This window comes from Colias croceus, chromosome 19 (assembly GCF_905220415.1).
Source record: "Colias croceus chromosome 19, ilColCroc2.1".
Classification (NCBI taxonomy): Eukaryota; Metazoa; Arthropoda; class Insecta; order Lepidoptera; family Pieridae; genus Colias; species Colias croceus.
In genome coordinates, this window is record NC_059555.1 from 7,600,114 (window position 1) to 7,621,201 (window position 21,088).

Here is a 21,088-nt window from a genome sequence, read left to right on the forward strand (position 1 = left end):
TGGATACATGTTTCTATTAAAACAACAGCAATTGAATATAATGAGGTAGGTAGTTAAGTTTCATAGCAGATCAACAGGAATACTCTGAACTGATACCAATACAATCAAAAAGCTTTGGTAAGTATACCTACTTACCACTTACCAACTGAAAATTATATTTAAAGTAGCATATAAAATACTAAATTATTTGAAATAAAATGGTATTTAGTAAATAAAATCATTTAATTAATGTTTAATTATAAATAATTAACCTTTAATTAACTAAGTAACTAGGTATGTTTAAAATATTTTTCAGAAACTTAGCCTGTCATATTATTAATATGTGTACATACATATACCTATTGTGTCAAATTAGAAACCTAGGTAGGTACCAGGTACGAACAATATTTTAGTATAATTTTAAAATGGGTTGTGTAGGCACATTAATTAAAATCTAGCTAATAGTTCATTTACTACTACTAGTTAGGTATATCTATTATATACCTTCACACAATGACCCACATAATATAGCACCTACTGAAATGTATATAATAAATATAGAAGTGACGTCACATTAAAATAAACATCCTTGTAAAGAATCATTTAAATTTTAAACACTGTATAAATTAATGAACACGAAAACACAACTTGGCAACCACGATTTTCAATTGAAAAATGGTTGATATGAAACTCGAAAAATAAATAATATTCACATTTCACAACTAGAAACTAATCTTGCGAACGTTCAGTGATATTTGACATTTTGATTAGTAAATGGGCACAAATTCTGATATTTTATTTTCATAAATTTCCTAGAGACCTTTACGATACTGAATAAGTACCTATACTTTAGGCAGCACGATTTATTTGTATAAATATTCAAATACACAGCAGACACTTGTAACAGGTCGCGAGCTCGCGCGTCGAATGTGGAATGATTTCCGAACTGACGGCTGACGCTGGATGGCGCAGTGGGGCGCGGTGTTTCGCCGCGCGTCGCTTGCATTCCTCATTGCTGTGCAATTTGAGAATTGAGCAGTGTCGTCGAAGCTCGAGACGCGAACAAAGGAGCGCCAAGGGACGATCACGTTTATACATACTGAAGCAAAATGTATAATAATATTATAGATATACTTAGTGTTCGTTCATCGTGATTATAAATATTGCTTTTGACTCTTTTTATCTCTTGGTTTATTTAGTTTAAACAGGTTAGTGCCAATTTAATTACAAATCATGACTCCCAAGGTTTCATAGAATCCCGATAAATCAAGCTCTTGTAATGGCGTCGTGCTACACCCGTTTTAATCTGCTGCGTTGAGAACAATAATGTGAAATAAAGAACTGTCAAGGTGAAAATCACTGAAAAATACTGGCGAAGCTAAAACTGTGAAACCCTAAATTTCCTGAGATTCTTGAAATGTACTTTCCGAATCGTTTGTTGATTTGGTATTCTTTATACATTTAATAAATGATAGTTCTTTCCGTTTGATAGCTGTTCATGTGGATCTGCAGTTAATCGTTTAGTTGATAAAATGGTTTGGGACAAAAGGTACGTGAATGATACCCCATATCTTTATAAAACGTAGAAGTATTTTTGTAAAATTAGTATTCTTATTTCTTGCCCATTACGAAAGTCAATTTTGCAATCCTCCTTTCATGTCGTGATAATTTACAATCTTTAACTAGGTATTTATCAAAACGTTGTTATGTAACAACTAGGTAGGTAACTAGGCACTAGACAAATCTTTAGTATTTTTTAAAATTGTTAGGTACCTACTATTTTGTGGAACATACAATTTTATACCTTATTGATGGACCTACATGTAACTTATTATTAAACATGATCAAATTCCATTTTGAGAATTATTTATAAGTAGGCATCTAGTCAACGAAGACAACACAATCACAAAGTTATAATGTGAAAGGTAGTGGTAAAAACAAAAGTATTTCATTGGTACGATATAGTTAACACTCGTTATAAAATCCTAATGTAAGTGCGATGTGCATAAAAAATAAACATTGAAGTTTATTCGGTCTTGGATGCGTCGCAGGGGCCCGCTAGGGAGCAATGTACCACGTGACATCCGACTACCGATCGAAGCCGAGAGTCGAGACGATGGCCGCCATTTTGTTCACTTCACTCGGCGCTGCGGCGCGAAGGAGACGAGAGTCACGGCGCTAGCGCGGCCGCTTTTTGTTATGTGTATATTTTGTAAAAGTGAACCTAGATTTTGTGAAACCTTGATCTGCATTTAAATATATTGTGTTATTATAAGGTACTTACGCATATTTTGTTTAATTTAAGACTTTTCGCGTGTGAGACTGAAAAAATATAATGCGTGATAATTTTATTGTTACCTACATAAAAACCTTATTCTTCATGATGATTTCATGTTATTATAACTTTATAAACGAATAATTCTGTCGTGATTGTGTAAGTTTTAAATGATCTAAATTTCGTTCTTTATCCATTTTTTACCAACCTATACGAAACTATTCCACGTAGGAGGTAGGTACTGAAATAAAAATTACTTTCTAATGGCACCGATTGCTTTGTCCAATATTAGCTTGTTAAATCTAGAAATTAATTGCAATGAATATTTATTTGCATCGTATAACGAAAATATCTAAGCTTATAAATCATTGCCGAAAGTAACCGAAGATTCTCGAGACTCGATCTGCGAACGAGCTAACGCCTAACATTGGTTGCGTTCCGTTTGTACTTTGTAGTTTGTAGGTAGCCAAAAATTATTTATAAAGTGGTACAGACATGATAATAAATTAATTTAATATTATGAATTAGGAGGAATACATTAAATTATTTCGATTATGGTATTTATAAAATTCAAAGATTTTATGTAAAGATTCGAGCTATTAGTTCAGGATACATCGCCCATTTTTGCAAGTAACTACTATCAAGCTAATTTTCCGTTTGTAGCTTTATTTTGATGAGACGCCAATTTAAATATTTGAGAACCATCAAATCAAAAAAATTTCTCCTTGTTATCTCTGTTAGCTACCACAATCGAGAGTTTCGTACACGAAATTATTCGGTGTCTCATCAAAATAAAGCTACAAACGGAAAATCAGCTTGATAGTAGTCACTTGCAAAAATGGGCGATGTATCCTGAACTATATCTTCTTTTATATTTTTTACAAGAGTCTTATTTTTTTTATTCTCATTATTTATTACATAATAAGGTAACTAATTAAAATCTTCGGGATTTATGGAGATATTTGGAGTTTACGTATTTATTGTATATTAGTAGGTAGGTATGTGTTTTTTTATGCAATATTAGTTTAGGTAGATTATTAACGGTGGATAGATTATTAACAAATTTTTAATAATAGTAAATGTCAAATTGTAGGCAATATTATTTTATGGCAGTAACTACCTAGTAGCATAAAACGTATATACCTACCTATGTATTTTTTAAAGCATTGCACCTAATGAATTAGTTTCCGAAATTCGTTGATATTAACTTACTGGAGATAAACTTCTAACTTTGCCATTCCACTGAAGTTCTCTACCCTCAAGTTACTCGACAAATTTATGTATTACTAGGTTTCCACCCGCGGCTTCGCCCGCGCAGTCAAAGAAAAACCCAAGTAGTTCCCGTTCCCGTGGGATTTCCGGGATTGCGTCATTTCCCCAGGATAAAAAGTAGCCTATGTCCTTTCTCGGGTATCAAAATATCTTCATACCAAATTTCATGAAAATTGGTTCAGTAGCTTAAGCGTGATTGAGTAACAGACAGACAGACAGAGTTACTTTCGCATTTATAATATTAGTATGGATTCCTGAGATTCGCTATGTTATTATGTCTATGCGATTCAAGCACACGCCCAAATGTAGGTATTCAAGATTGCGTTCATTAAGTAATTTCAATTATAAAAGTACTTAATTTTACCATCTTTTGTATTTTTTTTAACTATATCGTTTACAACGTGTGTAGGATATATAATGGGTACATACATTTTAGCCCAATTTGACCAGGTGTTTTATCTTTTTCAAGTGCGAAGGTTATGGCCTCTCCAGAATCCTCTCCAGAGTCCTTGGCACTCTCTGTAGGCTTCATCAATCTTTAGCTTGAGAGGAGTTGTTGATATTTCTTAGTCTCGGTATCCAACATTTTTAGATTACAGGTAGGTATTGTCTTCAAAAGTTTCGCTCTTTGTTGTTTTTTTTCGAAGATTTGGCTTTTTGTTTTACGAACAGGTTGCTCCTGCGTTTATCATAGACCTAACGTTATGTTTTTACGGTATTTACAAACTCAAACTCAAATTATTATTGAAACATAGTCTTATGTAGCGATTTTAAATTCTACTTCTTTTTCCGTGTTGTTTTTATTAAAAACTTAACTTGATCCCGCAGTGTGACCAGGATAAAAAGGCTACATGCAAGTAGAATATAATCTACTAGATTTCCGCCCCCGGCTTCGCCCGCGTTTGCAAAGGAAAACCCGCATAGTTTCCGATCCCGTGGGATTTCCGGGATAAAAACTATCCTATGTGTTAATCCAAGTTACCCTCTATATGTGTGCTAAATTTCATTGTAATCGGTTCAGTAGTTTTTACGTGAAAGAGTAACAAACATCCATACATCCATACAAACTTTCGCATTTATAATATTAGTAGGATATGTGTTTCAATTTTCATACAGATCTCATCAGCTGTTTTTGCTTGAAAGAGTAACAAACATACATTTATACATTTTTCCGAACTATCGGATTTATGGAATTACATGTAGTAGGAAGTAGGAGTACTACGAAATGAAACACACATACCACAAATGCCCTGATATTGAATTTCCGAACGTCAGCACCCGTATTTTTTAAATTATTTTCTGAAAAAATGTTACTTACTTAGTAAGAATTTTTAAAATCGGTCCAGTAGGTTTTATCTAAAAACATTACAAAGATACATATAAAAACAAATGTTTCTCTTCTTCATTCAGTTAAAATAACTTTGTTGTAATAACATTCGAAAATGAAATACATAATATAATGAATAGGAATGACGCGAATTGGCTACCTATGTACTTTTTGTAAGTTAAGCAATTTTTCTTGCCGTCTCCGTACGGGATGCTTGGGGAGTTGTAATCTTCTGTGATCTGTTGAGGCGTCGTCAGGTTAGCGCTCTGATGCCCTTTATTCGCGGTCATATCCAGTATTCCTTTATATTTTTCAATGTTATTTAAAATAGCCATTCCTATTGTGACTTAGGCCCAGATTCACAATCGTGACTTTACTTTAGAGCAAAAGAGTCTTCGCAAAGTAAACTTTGTAGGTATGACCGAAGTTTACTTTCAACATATTTAATTTCAGAAACAATTGCTTGACTTTCCTTAAAAAAGTACGGCCCCAAAGTAAAGTACAGGGTAAGACGTGTAACTGTTACGTTATACGCATAATTTATGTTTTTGAGAACATAATATTATTAAATTAAGTTATATTTCCATAAAAAAGATATAATATAATAATAACATTATTATTTTAAAAATTAAATGTTTGAAAAAAAAGACCATTATGTAGGAAGATTATAGTAGAAATATCAAAATTCGTCAGAAAAATTTAATAATGTTATAAGACAAACGAAACGATGCAACGATCAACACATCAACAAAAAAAAATGTCACTCAAATCGATATGACGTTTCGATCTATAACCCAACCATAACAAAATGTGTTTCTGTTCTAGGAAAATGGTTTAAAATGAAGGCCTACATGATTTATACGCATAGTCATGTAAAGTTTACTTTGAGACCAAAGTCATGATTATCGGCTCCTTAGCCTTTACTAAGTAAAGTATAGTTTCTGGAAAGTAAAGATGAGCTTGACACGACTAAGAAATATATTTTTGGGTGAAAGTAGATCTTTCCATCAAAGTAAAGTTAAAGTGCGATCTATGAATCTCGGCCTTAGTTCATAAGTAACCTAAAGAGAGCAGACGGAATCTACAGTGCTCCACCAGCTGCTTCTCTCGTGAGCTTCCCATTTTATCTCGCTCCATGTTTTCTCTCAATATTTTGGATCTTCTATATGGGAATAATTTTTTTTTTCTGAGCTGTGCTAATTATTTTCGGACACGAAAATCATATAAAATTGCTGCGATGCGACGTGAAAGATAGAACAAACAAATAATTTGTTTTTTTCAATGACAAAAGTATTAGTAGGGATTAATTAGTAACGCAGTAAACTATGGAAAATTTCTGTTTGAATTTTGAGATTATCTAATTTCGAAGTAATAAATGGCTTGTAAAAATTTCGTACTTTATACGCGTTTTTAAAATATCTTGATTATTATTTCAATGATAAAAAGCTCTAGCCAGATATAACGAATACGTAAGCGTACTAAAGCAATATTTCGAGTGCAGGTGATTTCTATGAATAAACGCAAAAAATAATATTATCTATGTGCATAATATGGAAGCTTTATTTATATCATTGTTTGCAGCCGCAACCATGGATTCGGAATACGACCGAAAATTCGAAGAAATGAAAAAATACATTCCATTTTTGGACAGTATGATCAAAAGACTGGAGAGCAGCAGTGTGCCGTCAAATCCTCGTCAGGCTCAGCTCATTAAAATAAGATCTCTCAGAGATTTACTACAAGACAAGAAAAAAAGGTTACTTATGTGATGTTTATTGAAACTTTTAATACCTACCTAATTGTTGTTTATTTATTTACTTCAGGCAATTTATATAGTAACAATTCAAGTTTGAGTTAAGACGACTGCTCCAGCCACTATAATAAAATATATATTTTGTTCCAGAATGAAAATGGAGAATCTATTAAAATGCGAACAAGTCTTGATCAATTTGTATAAAAAAGTGGAACAGGTAAGACTATATTTTTATTACTTACTTTATTTAAGTGTTTTTTATTTTTTATTTTTTTGTAAAAAATAACTTTAACGTTTATATGATTTTAGCGGGAAACAATACAAGAAATTAAGAGTGACAGCAATGTGTCAGCTAAGAGTTCAAACCTGAATCAGGTTAGGAATAAATTAAAATCAGTTGTATCTAAGTTAAATCAAGAAACATTACCAGAAATCGCCAGAGCGAATGAAACTGAAGAAGTGATGGTTCCTGGTAGTAAGGAACCCGCTTTATTTCAAAGGAGACCAAACCGAAAATCCATTTCACCTATAAAACCCTTGAATAATTCTGAAGATGTATCCCCACAATCATCTAAAAAAAGCTATACCCGCGTGCTTGTATCTCCAGATCGGAGTTCAAAAAGATGGTCTGAAAGTGAGGATTGTAAAGCTGACAAACCACTATTCAGCAGGCGATCCCCACGCAGAATGCCACGTGCAGTTTCACCGACATATCATAAAAAAGAAAGAAAAAAAGGAAAAAAGACAAAACAGGGCCAATCAAAGGATTTAAACATTACCCTAAATGTACCAGAAGAAAAACTAAGTTCCCTAAGCACGGATGATATTTTGTCTAGAATAATTAATTGCAGTGATAGTGATGTTGATATTGCTACATTACGTGAATTGCGCTCTCAAATTTTAGGAGAACTGAAACAAACCGGCGTTAAAGAAGATATATCGGATTTACTGCTGAAATCTTGTAATAAACAAGCTAAGAATAAAGAAAGTAAGAAAAAAGATGAAATAGAAGAAGGAGAGTTGTCTGATAGTGAAAGCGAAGCTATAGAAAGCATATATGGCAGTTTAATAATAATGGACAAAGGCAAATCTTCTAGTACCATTAAAACTTCATTAGGTAGTGATCAATCACGTAAAATTCAAATTTGCCTTGTAATTAATTCGGATAAAGGATCTGTGGTGAAGAATTCAGGAGACAAAATACCAAATACAAATACAAATGTCGATATCTCTGATTTTGAGTCATTCGCTATTGAAAAGAAACGTGACACTGATAAAATTTCACCTCAAAATTCTTCAGCGTCTGAAAATGAAAAAATAACGGAGGACAGTGGAAATACAAATGAAAAAAGTAATGATGATAGTAATGAGAATAGAAATAATGAAATTGAGGCTGATAATCTACAAGCTAAAAAGAATATTGATGACCTTGATGCAAATGATAGCAATAAAACTAATAATCTAAATTTTCCTAAATCCACCACTGAAGATGTCAAGGACTGTAGCGCAATTCCTTCAGAAAGTCAAAATATATCAACCAAAGCCAATCAATCTGCTTCGGATGTTAAAAAAGATTGTGTTAAAGTGGATGACACGAAATATTCATCAGAGACAAAAAGTACTAATATAGATCCAAGCGTTGATGTTTCTAATATTTCATCGAATGTATCTTGTTACAATGAAGTACATAAAAGCTCGACGCTAAGTGATCAGTCGCAAAAAAAAATTAACGAAGAGTCGAATAACGTTGATAAAACCGGTGCTATTTCATCGGATATCGAAATACCTTTTATAAATTTGGCAGAAACTGCAAAACAAGAAGTTGTATCTGAAATAGATATTTTGCAAGCATTGAAGAAAGAAATTTTAGGTGAATCAACTTTTGCATTGGATAATGACATAGTGACACCACCATTACATCAACCGAAAATTACTAAAGTAGCGAGTGCTCAAGAAATAGTTAAAAATAGAATATCGATTGAAAAATACAAACAGAAATCAAATTCCTCACCCAAGACCTTTAAAGATGTGAGCATTAAATCATCCAAAGAAGATCGAAATAAGAAACAGAGTTTAAAATTAACAGAAAAGGAATGTAGCCGATTTAATTTTCCAATTAAATTGCCATTAGATGAAAGTTCTGAGGATGAAATAAATGACTCAAGCTTTTCGGTAGACGATATATACCGTAATTTAGCCCCAAAATCACCTGACCATGATGATTTTGCAGATGCAGGTATTAAGCCACCAGTCATAATACCTAGTGATCCCATTAAAACCTCAGAAGTAGTTTCTTCATTTACAGATGTTGATATGAGAAAACCTTTAAATAACACAATCAGTAGTTTACTTAATTTAAAAACGTCCTATGATACAAATAATATTGAAAACAAAAGTGAAGTAGAAGAAAACATAAATTTTGAAAAAAAGAAATTACAATTAGTAGATCCTCGAAAAAGTAAAATAGATTCCACCAACAGAGATGATATATGTCCACCTTATAACCCTCTGGAAGATAATCTTAATTCAAATAATCAAAATATTATGCGAAATCCACTTCCTTCAACGCCAAATATGCCATCGGGACCAAATATGACTCCTTTAATAGCACCTAATATGACTCCTGTTATGATGACACCGAATTCTCGATCATTTGAAATGACGCCATCTCGTAATCCATGCGACAGTGAAGATTATCCTGATGGTAAACATGTTTACGCACCATTGTTTCCTCCTTTAAATCAATTTGAATCAAAAGAAACTCCACTAGAATTTAAACAATTTGAAAACAAGAATCGTCAATGGGAAGAACACCAAAATAATCCTCGGACACAAAGAGATGTAGATTATAGAATGTTTAATCGTGATGGCTTTCAGAATGAAATCAGGCAAGAAAATTTAAATGCTGATCCAAGGGATTCCTACAATAGAATGGATTATCCTCCTAATCGACCGTTTGGTACATTTGAAGGGCCTTCATCATCTATACCTCCTTTAATGAGTATTGATCCATCAACACCTTTACCGTCATTTGGAAGACTTGATTGCCCTTCAACACCACTGCCCTCTTTTGGAAGACTTGATTGCCCAGGCACTCCTGTACCATCTTTTGGCAGGCCAGAAATGCCAATGACTCCAGTGCATCCGTTCGGTCGCTTAGATGGCTCTGTAACACCGGTGCATCTATTTGGTCGCACAGATGGCCCAATGACACCAGTTCATCCATTCGGTCGCTCAGATGGCTCTGTAACACCAGTGCATCCTTTTGGTCGCTCAGATGGCCCAATAACACCAGTTCATCCGTTTGGTCGTTCAGATGGCTCAGTAACACCAGTGCATCCTTTTAGTCGCTCAGATGGCCCAATAACACCAGTTCATCCGTTTGGACGTTCAGATGGCTCACTTACACCAGTGCATCCGTTTGGACGTTCAGATGGCTCACTTACACCAGTTCATCCGTTTGGCAGAAATGACTACGGACAAAATTTCAATATTCCCAATCAAAATTATGGTAGAAAATCTGACCAAAGGCGTAATCGAAAGTCTAGGTGGGAAGACGATACAGAAAAAAGTTATAGAGATTTTCAGTTCAACTCTGGCTTTAAATCTGAGCAAAGATCATTTTACTCTTCTTCTGAATCGTACAGAAGATATGAACCCAACGTATCTAATAACGAAATAAATAAGTCTCGTGATAACAAACACGATAGATATTATAGAGAGTATTCTGGTGATCGTGATTATAGGAGAGGAAGATCACAGAGCCGTGATAGTGAAAATAATCGGCATCAGTCTAAAGACAATCGTAGAGGTGGTAGAAAGTCGGATAACTTTAAATTCTCCGATTCGAGGAATCAATATAATCAACGCGATAAAAGTGTTTCTCGAGGTAAATCAATAGAAAGAAACTTACCAAATTCATTTAATAGATCTTCTAGCGTCAGTCGTTCTTCTCAAAACGAAAATAAATTATCTATACAAAATTCTGCTGGTCGCTCGTTTACTATTGACACTAGTGTGAAAAGAACTTTTCAGGGCTTGGATAACCGGCAATCAGATAATTTTAATGTTCGAAGACAACGAGCCGCAAGTGTTGGACGTTCATTTGTTCGGGAGAATGGCGACCGACATACTAAGCAAATACATGATTCACGTAGAACAAAATCTAAGCATACAGAAAAGAGCAGAAGTTTTAGTCGCGCACGCAGTGTTGGGAGAGATGTTTCTGTTCAACGCTGTGATAATCTTAATGATATTAAGGCTGATTTAAGAACTTTTAAATTGAGTTATGATATTAAACTGAAGAAAAAACATGATAATGAAAAATCTAACAGATGCTTTCCAAATAAAGACAGCCATAAAGATCAAAAAAATAATTCAAATGAAAAATACTCGCCCAGAAAGAATTATAGAGATCCTAGAATTCGACGCGAACAAGAATTCGACAAAAGTGATAATAAAAGTCAACACAATCGTGATTCTAGAGGTTATGGAATAGTATATTCAGACGATAATATATCTAAAGGTACAATACTTGGTCCTGGTTGTTCTGTTAAAAATTACAGAATCCCTAAAATAAAGCGATCTCCAGAGAAAAGTGTCGTTAACGAAAGTTTAAAAGAAATCAAACAAAATGAAACCTCAGAAGCGACGAGTGAGTTGGAACATCCTAATAAAAAAGGAAATAAAACCACTAAAGACTGCAATGAATTAAAAAATATGGAAGTATCAACTAACAAAGGCAATGTTACACCGCCGCTTTCAAACAAGAACGACAAAGATCTTAAAGCTATAAGTAGTGAAACAGTATCAGATTCTGTAAAGAAAGTTGGTGATGAAATAAAGAGTAATGAAACTGAAAGTGTGCATGAAAATATCAATAGACGAATAACAAGATCTCATAAGTTGAGCTCTAATGTAGAATCATTAGTAGATTCACCTGTTAAACGAACAAGAAAAAGTAAGAAGCCTGTCATTTATGATTCCGAATCTGATACCGAACAAAATAGTTTAAAAGATGAGATTAAAAACAATCAAAATGATAATATTAAGAAACCAACAATGGAAATTAATTTACAAAATAATACTTCGCCATCCCAGCAAAAAATTGCGACTGATAAGGCAGATAAAAAATGTAATGACGACTTAAATTCTAGTTTCAGCGATATATTTTCTGATAATATTGCCTCGGATCCAGTTTTAGATAATATTAATGCTTTAATAGCTGATTTAGATCAAGACTTGGATACATCTAAGACCTTGGACTTGCAAAACCAATTTACACAAGAAATATCGCTAGAAAATATGTTAGAGAATATAACATCGTCAGATAATATGGAAACTGAAAATTCTAGTGAAGTATTTAGCGTCGCTCAGGAAATGGAGAAAGAAATAACATACAATCAAGTTGAAATAAGAGTAGAAGCTGAAGAGCAGAAACAAAAAAGTGCAGAATTAGAAAATAGCACGAGTGTTTTTGAAAAGTTAATTGATGAACGAGAAAATACTGAGAATAATAATAATACTGGCACAAATAAAGAAGATCATAAAGAAAATGAGAACATGGATTCTCATGGAAATACCGAACATTCAGATGAAGATAAGAATGAAGCTGTGGTATCTACTACAAAAGATGATATTCAGGATAAAAATGAAAAAACAAATACAAAAGTTCGTTATGATGTAATAACAGCACCAGATAGCACGATAACTTTAAATAATGCTAGTGAAGTCATTGCCAGAGAAGTCCCTGACAGTACAAATGAATCAAGTAATGATATAATATCAATAAATACAACTTCGGATGTTCAGAGTAAAGATTCATCAATTGTCCATTCATCTCAAAGTATGGATCAAGGGGATACTATCGGAAAATTCTTGTCAATTTTGCAAGATAGCAGTAGAATTAATGAAGTTTTATCGTTTCTTAGTGAAAAGTCATCAGATAACGAAAAAATTAAGAAAAAGTTAGAGAAACTCAGAGAAATTGTATTAAATGATGAAGATGACAATGGTAGTAACAGTTCAGTTACGAAAAATGAGTTGGGAGAACCTGAAGTTAAAAAATCTTTGGAATCCTGTGAAGCCACTGAAATAAAGAATGATACAGAAATTCCCGATGGAAGTGAATTAAAATCAAAGCCAAAGCCATCTATTGAAGAGTCTGCAAATGAGAACATTAACGAAGTAATCGATCAAAATACTAATACCGATAACGATTCAAATAAAAATACTGCAGATAAAGCTGGCGATGAGGAAAATAACCTAAATGTAGCAAGCCCTACTGAAAAGCACGATATTGATGATTCAAAAGAGAAAGAATTAGACATTAGAGACAATAGTGCAGATGTCGAAAAACCAGAGGCTAATACAATTTCAGGAAAGAAAATGTTAAAAGGTAACCGAAAGGGTAAAAAACGTGGATTAAATAAAGGACAATCAAATAACACAAATCGTCTAACAAGATCCGGAGCAATAACTAAACCTAAAGGAAAAAAGCCTTCGAGAGAGCTTTTAAATCTTCAAGCGGACATCAGAGAAATGTTCATAAAAGATGATATTTTGGGAGGGACAACAGGTATAAGAATGTGCCGTTTAGCGAAATTAGTAGATGAAAAATCTCAAAGCCCAAAAGATGAAGTTTCAAAGTCTGAATTTGAACCAATTGTACGAATAGAAAAATTTAAAAATATTAATAGCTATGACTCAAATGACTCCACTGAAAAACCCTCAAAGAAAAAGAATATAAAAACTAAGTCTTCAAAAGCTAAGCCGAGTACCGAAAGTGATCCATATGTTTTTGAAACTGATTCTTTCAGTGAATCCTGTACAAATGAAAAGGAGGATGATAGTTTGTCTGATTGTGATAGTGATTCAGCAGATTCATCTAAAAGTGAGAATACGGAACGAACAGTAGAAGTGAAGAAGAAACCAAAACGTAGGCGACGTGCTTGGCAAGCGGGAGTCATTGTACCCAAAAACAAGAAAAAGAAAAATCCAGCTCCTCCACAAACGAAACCGGCAAATGAGTCTGCCGAAAATTCGTTGATACTTGAGAACAAAGCTAAGATTCCTGATCCTTATTGTTTTACAGACAAGAATTACTGCTTTATTAGAAATGTTTCAACCTATTCATGTCGTTTATGCGAATATGAAGGCATACACATAGTTAATCATTACAAGAAACAACACCCTGACATTGAAATACCACTATCTCGTATGAGTGCTGATATAGCCATGGAAGCTATAAAGCAATGTGAAAAAGTGAATCTGCAGTCTATAAGTAAGTTACCTAGTAACCGTTATGTATGTAGATTTTGCTTTAAAGAATTTTATAATCATAAAAACCTTTTGGAAAATTTCTTTTGGCATATTGTAAGCGTACATACTGGAGAGTATAAAGAAAGTCGTTCCGTTTGTGATAACGACGCTCAATGTCCATCGGATTTAGATATCCCGCCTCCTCCTGTAGCCCAAAAAGGCCAATTAATCGGATATATTTGTGGAATATGTAATTACACGCAAGTATCACTAGAAAATTTGAAAAACCATGTCATAAAGAGACATAATGATAAACAAACTGAAGTATTTACTATTAACATGTCTCATATGTCAACAAAAACAATGAATACTCTACTAAAACGAATGCAAACCTTAAGCAATACAAAAGGAACTGAGGAACAGCGTACTCTTAGAAGCACTAGAACCAATGTCAATGCTGACGTTAATGTCGACGAAAAGAGTGATTCTGATGACAGCGATACTTGTGACAATTCATCAACATCCAGTTCTTTACAAGAAAAAAATAAAACACCAAACGATAACATTTTTAGTATTAAATCTAAAATAACATTCGAAAATGATAGTGATACTGATAAAATGTCAAGTCAACCAGATTTAAATAGCGTTAAATTGGAGCCGGAAACTTTGGATAATCCAACAGAATTTGAAGAAGTATCGGAAATGAGTGCTACACCATTACCAAATGATGAGGAAGATACTCCTAAAGAAAGTGAGAAAGATGTACCAAGCAGTGATATATTCCAATTACCTCATTTTAAGATAAGCTATTCTGAATCAGGATCTAAGGAATATATTTGTTGTATTAATAACAAACAGCACTATAAATCGACTTTATTAATATCCTTAAAAAGACATGTACAGATGAAACATTCTGAGAAATGGGATGGTTATTGCTGCATTTGCAAAGCCATAGTAACCCCTCTAGGAGTTCATAATTTTTATAATTGCCTAAATCATTTTCTTGATAATCATTTTGATAATATTCCTGTCTTGGAGAAAGTCGTAACAGAAAGTACTGAACAATCTAGTATAGAAACGAAAAATACTGAGGCCACGAGTTCTCCTAAACCATTTTTATCTGTGCGACCTTTATCAGAACTTATTTCTAAGAATACTGAAATTGAATATCCCACAAATACTGAGAGTTTACCCAAAATTGAAAGTGTGGTAAGTCTAGGAACGGCAGTGGAATCCAATAATAGTGCATTTATGTATCCCCGAACAGAAGTTCCACAAGCTGAACCTAAAAATTACTTATACGAAGAAGCCCAAGTCGAAATTATGTTGAAGAAAAATAGAATAGTATTGGATGCTATGCTGACTCATGAAAAATTGGTCCACGTATTCAAATGTGCGGGAAGGTTTTGTTCCTTTACAACTGACAGCGCAGAAGACGCTCTTCTCCATGCGAGCACACACACGAGAGTAGGGGGAGACAATGCATTGAAATGTGCTTATTGTGATTACGATACTTCAGACAATGCCATCGATTTGATAACACATGTGTTTAAAACACACGGATACTGCCAATACGTATGTGGCTTTTGTTTTTACCGAGCGGCTGCGAGCCAATTAGTCAACGCGCATATATGCCGGTTGCATGGAGAAGCACAAGTTAAAACGGTTTTGAAAACTTCCTTTGCAACTGAAGCCAGTAATGAGACGACACCTTTAACGAGAACAGATGCCGTTCCATTCTACACATGTAGTATCGGTAAGTTTAGTGTAATTTATTTCTTTAGATTTATAACAAGCGAGAGTGAATTATTTTCTCTTCTTAAAAAAAATTGCTTTATTTTTCAAAGAATTTAATCTTGATTACAGAAGGAGAAGAAAATACCGTATGCAAATTTAAAACTTACACCCCAGGAAAGTTTTGTGAACATATAACACTTAAGCATAAAAATACAACTGTGTATAAATGTTTCGTAAGTATTATGTCTTATATTATGGCTCTTGGCTTGAATTGAGTGGTTAATTAGTGGAAAATGTTTTGAGCACAATTCTTTTTTCAGGAATGTAATTCATCTTCAACATCAGTGGCAGAATTAATACAACATTTGAAAACACATGGTCTGAGACTATATCAATGCGTTTGGTGTGTCTTTGGCGCTGATAATGAAAATGACCTATTAGCCCATGCTTCAATCAAACATCCCACATTACAGCCTCAAGCATATTTGAGAGTTATTACCAACAAGGTAAAACGCAAAATATTTCTAATGTTGATTTCATTATGAGAAAAATTAAGAATATTGCAGTTATATTTAATTATTATTTCATTTACAGGAGGGCACCACGGAATATAGAGTATTACCTCTAGCGCATCTTAACAAATCTAAAATCCCAACATTAGATATAACACCTGCTGGTGTAAAAGAAAATCCAGTAAAAGAAGCCGAAAGATCTGTAGACTTGGAAAAACTCATTGGTCATACGACACATTTTATAGAATCTATGGCTACCACAGCATCCGCAGTTGTTGGATTAGGATCTAATAACAAAAATGAAGACACAGATAATAGTTTTCTATTACATCCATCAACAAGTTTGGAATCTGGCCCAGTCACACCTCCCGCTTTTGTTTCAGAGGCTCATACACCAGCTCTTAATATTAAGGCAGAGGAACCAAAAACATCACCAGTAAAATCTTCGCTGAACACATCAGATGAAATTGTGTGCTTAGATAGTGATGATGAGGACAACTCGAATACTTCGAATAATATTGTTAGCGAGAGTTCTTTTCCCAAAGCATCAGTTGAAACGGAGACAAAGTTACCCATGCAACTTTTATATTTGTGTTCAAAATGTAAGCTTATATCGAAAAATTCGAAAATATTTAAAAACCATATTCAATCGTGCTTCCATCCTCATATTATAGAAGTGCCGTGCGCATACTGCTCATTTAAAAGCACAAGATTACGATTAGTGAAACATTATACTCAAACTCATCTGTTAAAAGCGGGGAATGTTAATCTATTTTATTGCTTCAAGTGTCCAGATGTTTTCACTTCGTTGATGCAAGCGAAAGACCATCTTAAGTCGCTTCACAACGTAACAAATTATAATGTATTTTCGAAATATCTGAATGGACAGCTACAATGCGTCGTGGGTGAGAATGTAAAGAAGACTCTCGTTAGACGCAAACGATCTTTGGGTAGCGGTGATAAAGTTGATGAACCACCTGCTAAAATGAAAAAATTTGGTCCAGAAGATGTCCATCAGTTGCCTATAAATCCTATCTTGGATTATTCAGTTTGTTGCGCTCTCTGTGAATTTAGTACAAAAGTTCGTTTAAATATGGTTCGTCATTTACAACTCCATGCAAATCAGCAGCCGGTCCCGCAAACTGCGCCGGTGAACCCAGTTCCTCATCTTGAAACAAATGAAAAGCATTTCGATAAAATGGTGAACTTGGCGTCGAGTTCTTTAACTATCCGTACAACGGAGAAAACTAACAAAAACGAAAGTTCTATGGTCAGCGTTCTCATTCCAGCTGAAGATGCAGCGCGCTATCCTAAATATGTTCCCGAGAGACAACGCAACACCTGCGGTGCTAAAGGTTGTGCGTACATATCCGTTGATGAAAACATGTTAAAATACCATTGGGAGGCGCTGCATTCTGGAAGCAATAGTTTTCATTGCGTTCATTGTCCACCTAACCAAGCTTTAGACACCACGTTACCTCTTACAGCGTCACGCATTATAACTCATCTAAAAATGCATGACGTTCGACTATATGCGTGTTCGATATGTCCTTATTATCATTATAAACGTCTAGTATTAGAAAAACATATCAAGGAGATTCATAAAACAGGTAAAGTTATGATTGTTAGAGAAGAAATTAGTCCTCCTCCACTAAATACTGCACCACCGGTCGCGCCACCGATCGCAGCGCCTACGATGGATTTGAAACCGTGGCAGTGCGGTCTGTGTGAATTTAAGAGTTTATTACGACCCGATGTGATCGAGCATTGTGCAAAGAACCACCAATCTAAGATGCAATTTAAATGTGCTTATTGTGCATTTAGAACTTCAAATATGGAAAATATAACAAAACATCAATCATTGTCTCATCAAGGGAAACCCGAGGAAACATTTTTCTATTACTACAGAGAGGGCTCTCTGCCAAATTCCGATGGGGTTCCATATTGGCAAATGCAAAAAAAGAAGTATAACATTCCTGAAACGCGTGTGAAAGTGGAAGTTTCTGAAACTGTAGCTTCGCCTAGTGTACCTCAAAATCCACCTGCTCCTTCGGTTGATTTGAATATAGTAAAAAAAGAAGTCATAGAGGCTCAAGATGAAACCATTGAAGACATTTGTAAACTTTTCGGACAATTTTGCGAACCGAACGGGCTGAAATATAAATGTTCGTTATGCAAGAACGTCATAGAAGATACGAAGGAGGCGATGCAATCACATTTATATGAAGAATTAAAATACAGGAAGTAAGTAAAATCAAATATTATATTTCGTAAAAAAATAAAATTTATCTATATTTCGATATGTTTAAACGATCCATGGATATCACGTCAGCTACATTATCATCGTGGTGCCTGTTCGCATAAGAAATATATTTTTATATGTACTGCAGTAATTATATGTGTAGTAAAATGATAAACTTTCCACATTTCAGATGGGGCTGTAGTATATGCTTGTACAAAGCTTTTCACAAACGCGGCTTAAGTGAACATATGCAGTCTGAACATCGCCAGAATCGAGATCCAATAGAGTTACAAGTAGACATGAGGATAGAGAAGTGGGTTACTAAACTATTGGAATACCAAGAATCAATAATTGAGAAGAATAAAGAGAAATTGGCGCAACAGAAGGCAGAAATCCTCAAACAACCGCCTGGGCCGTCACTATTACTGTCTTCCCAGTCCAACACCGTTCCGACACCGAAACCTTCCACTCCTACTACAGAGAACACAAGCTTGGAAGAATTAGAAAAGAAATTTGGTCCCTTTGGTGCTCCCGTGAACTCGTCCTTCTGTTGTCCAAAGTGCAACGATGTTATTCAGGAAGAAAGCTTTATGCGCGATCACTTGGAAACTGAATTAAACAAGATAAGGTAAGTTATGAATTTTATTTTTTGTTATCTTTTTATTTCTGATCGATTATAAATATATCGGTGTAAATAAATAAATGACAAACATTTACAGGTGGTGTTGTAGCGCGTGTCCGTTGACATTCCAGTCTTACCATCAAGCTCAGTTCCACTGCAAGACGCACACGGGCATGTCGTCGCGCCCACTCGAAGCGCCCAGAGACACGGGGCTCAGAGCTTCGTGGGTGAATGCTGTCTTGGATACGCAGAAGAACTTAATGAAACGCGATCCAGCACCCGATAGTGCAGGGACCCAGCCCATCGGCCAACCCCACTCGCCAGAACCAGACAACTCCTTGCTCGTAGTCAGATACGAAGAAAGGGTACCGACTCCAGAAGTAGAGGCGATGAACAGAACAACCAGCGAAGACGAGAAACTTATCATTGACGAACCGCTCAAGAATAGAAAGAGGAAAGCTCCTCTCGTTTGCGATTATTGCACCTACTCGACCACGAGCATCAAATTCTTGAAAGATCACAAATTACGTCATTATGGCCTGCAACCGTCGACCTGCTTCTACTGTAAATTAACCGGATCAGCAAAAACGCTGTTGAAACATCAAAAGATTTATCATTCCAATCAGCCGCCTAACATATTACCCACAGAGCTTCCCACCACCGATCCGCACACTTGGATAAACGACCTAAAAAACCGTAGTGCATACAACGTTGTTATTTGTTTGCGATGCCAGTCACCTTTAATGGAGACGAATGCCCAATCGCACGTGCACGATGATTCCGAACCAGAATTTAGTAAATTCGGAGAAGTTGTTGTAAAATGCACGACTTGCTCCACGTTATATAAGGACATTAATAAATTTTCTATTCATAGTAAGTCTCAACATCCGGACAATAATAACTATGTGTTTTATAAACTCGCTCAAAATAAACTGCCGCAGTTCAGTTGCTCTTATTGCCCGCAGAAATTTAGTCTGAAGAAAGATTTAAAAGCACATATCGAGTGTTCGCACGTAGGCGAAGTAAGTAAACAAACGTTTGATTCTCTTCCGAGTTTCTCTGATCAAAGTGATGTGATTTTATTAGATGATGAAGATGACGAATCAACGGCTGAAAAAGTGCAACCACCCAGCAGAAAAGTTGCAAGAAAATCTACGGCAAAGTTGCCAAATATAAGGGCTGTGGCTAAGAAGTCAACAACAAAACTACCTTTTTCTGCACCACGTGAAGAAGAAGAGTACTCATATTATGGCACCAAACCATCGACCGATGATCTTGAAAACATAACAACTTTAATGCCGTTTTATAATACGCTTATGCCATTTACCTATAAAAAGTTGAAAGAAGTTCTTAACATTACTCCTCAAGTGTTAGTGGAAAAATTAGACTTATCGAGGAAAAGTGATTGTATATAGATTTATTATTATGAACAATTCCTAATTGTCTACCTTATGGTGAGTCTAATATCTGTGATTCAAGCATTCTTAATTTAGTTTATAAATACCTTAACTCATTAGTTATGTTTAAGATTTTCTAGAATTTATTGATTTTTCGACTGATTTAGTGATAGATTCTTAAGTCAGATTTAATTTTGTTTGTTAATTTGTCAGCGTACTGTATTCAGATTGTACCAATTTGATTACTAGTTAGGTATTCAGTGAGTTGTGTTGATATAAACAATATCATGTATACATATATGTAACAGATTGTATGTATATTGGTTAAAATAACCATTATGTTTTTCTTCCTAAGATTGTGCCGAAACAGTTGATTTTGTCAAGTTTAATTTTTTGTACTGAATAAAACAGAACTTTTTGATTATATCGGTGTTTTATTTTGGTTTAAAAATCCTTTCTTGAATAGGAAACATACTGTACAAGTTACTTTCTTGGTGTGTGTGTATTAAATATTGATGAAATAGCAAATTGAAATGTCAGCACTTCAGCAGTTCAATACGATGTAGGTATACCTAATTAGAATGCAGTATACTTACTTACACATGCAGAAAAAAAACGTACCGTTTGTTAAAAGTACCTATATAAGAAAATGTTCCATTCATGAAAATAATGCAGAAATATATTATTAGTCCCATTTTGATTCGTGCACAAA

At 34.6% G+C, this 21,088-nt stretch overlaps 1 protein-coding gene across 3 annotated transcripts; it reads left to right on the forward strand.

Annotated features, from left to right (window-relative positions):
- Nucleotides 1-987: 987 nt before the first annotated feature.
- Nucleotides 988-20,800, forward strand: LOC123700461. 3 transcript variants are annotated; one of them, XM_045647674.1, is made up of 11 exons: nt 988-1,187; nt 1,472-1,528; nt 2,031-2,255; nt 6,435-6,609; nt 6,757-6,823; nt 6,916-15,622; nt 15,733-15,836; nt 15,924-16,109; nt 16,198-18,359; nt 18,548-18,985; nt 19,077-20,800. In XM_045647674.1, the coding sequence occupies exons 4-11, from the start codon at nt 6,443-6,445 to the stop codon at nt 20,392-20,394; spliced, it is 13,149 nt and encodes a 4,382-aa protein (XP_045503630.1). In that variant the 5' UTR covers nt 988-1,187; nt 1,472-1,528; nt 2,031-2,255; nt 6,435-6,442; the 3' UTR covers nt 20,395-20,800. The 3 variants fall into 3 exon arrangements, with proteins under 3 accessions (XP_045503630.1, XP_045503631.1, XP_045503629.1); XM_045647675.1 differs by lacking the exon at nt 2,031-2,255; XM_045647673.1 differs by lacking the exons at nt 1,472-1,528; nt 2,031-2,255.
- The last annotated feature ends 288 nt before the right edge of the window (nt 20,801-21,088 follow it).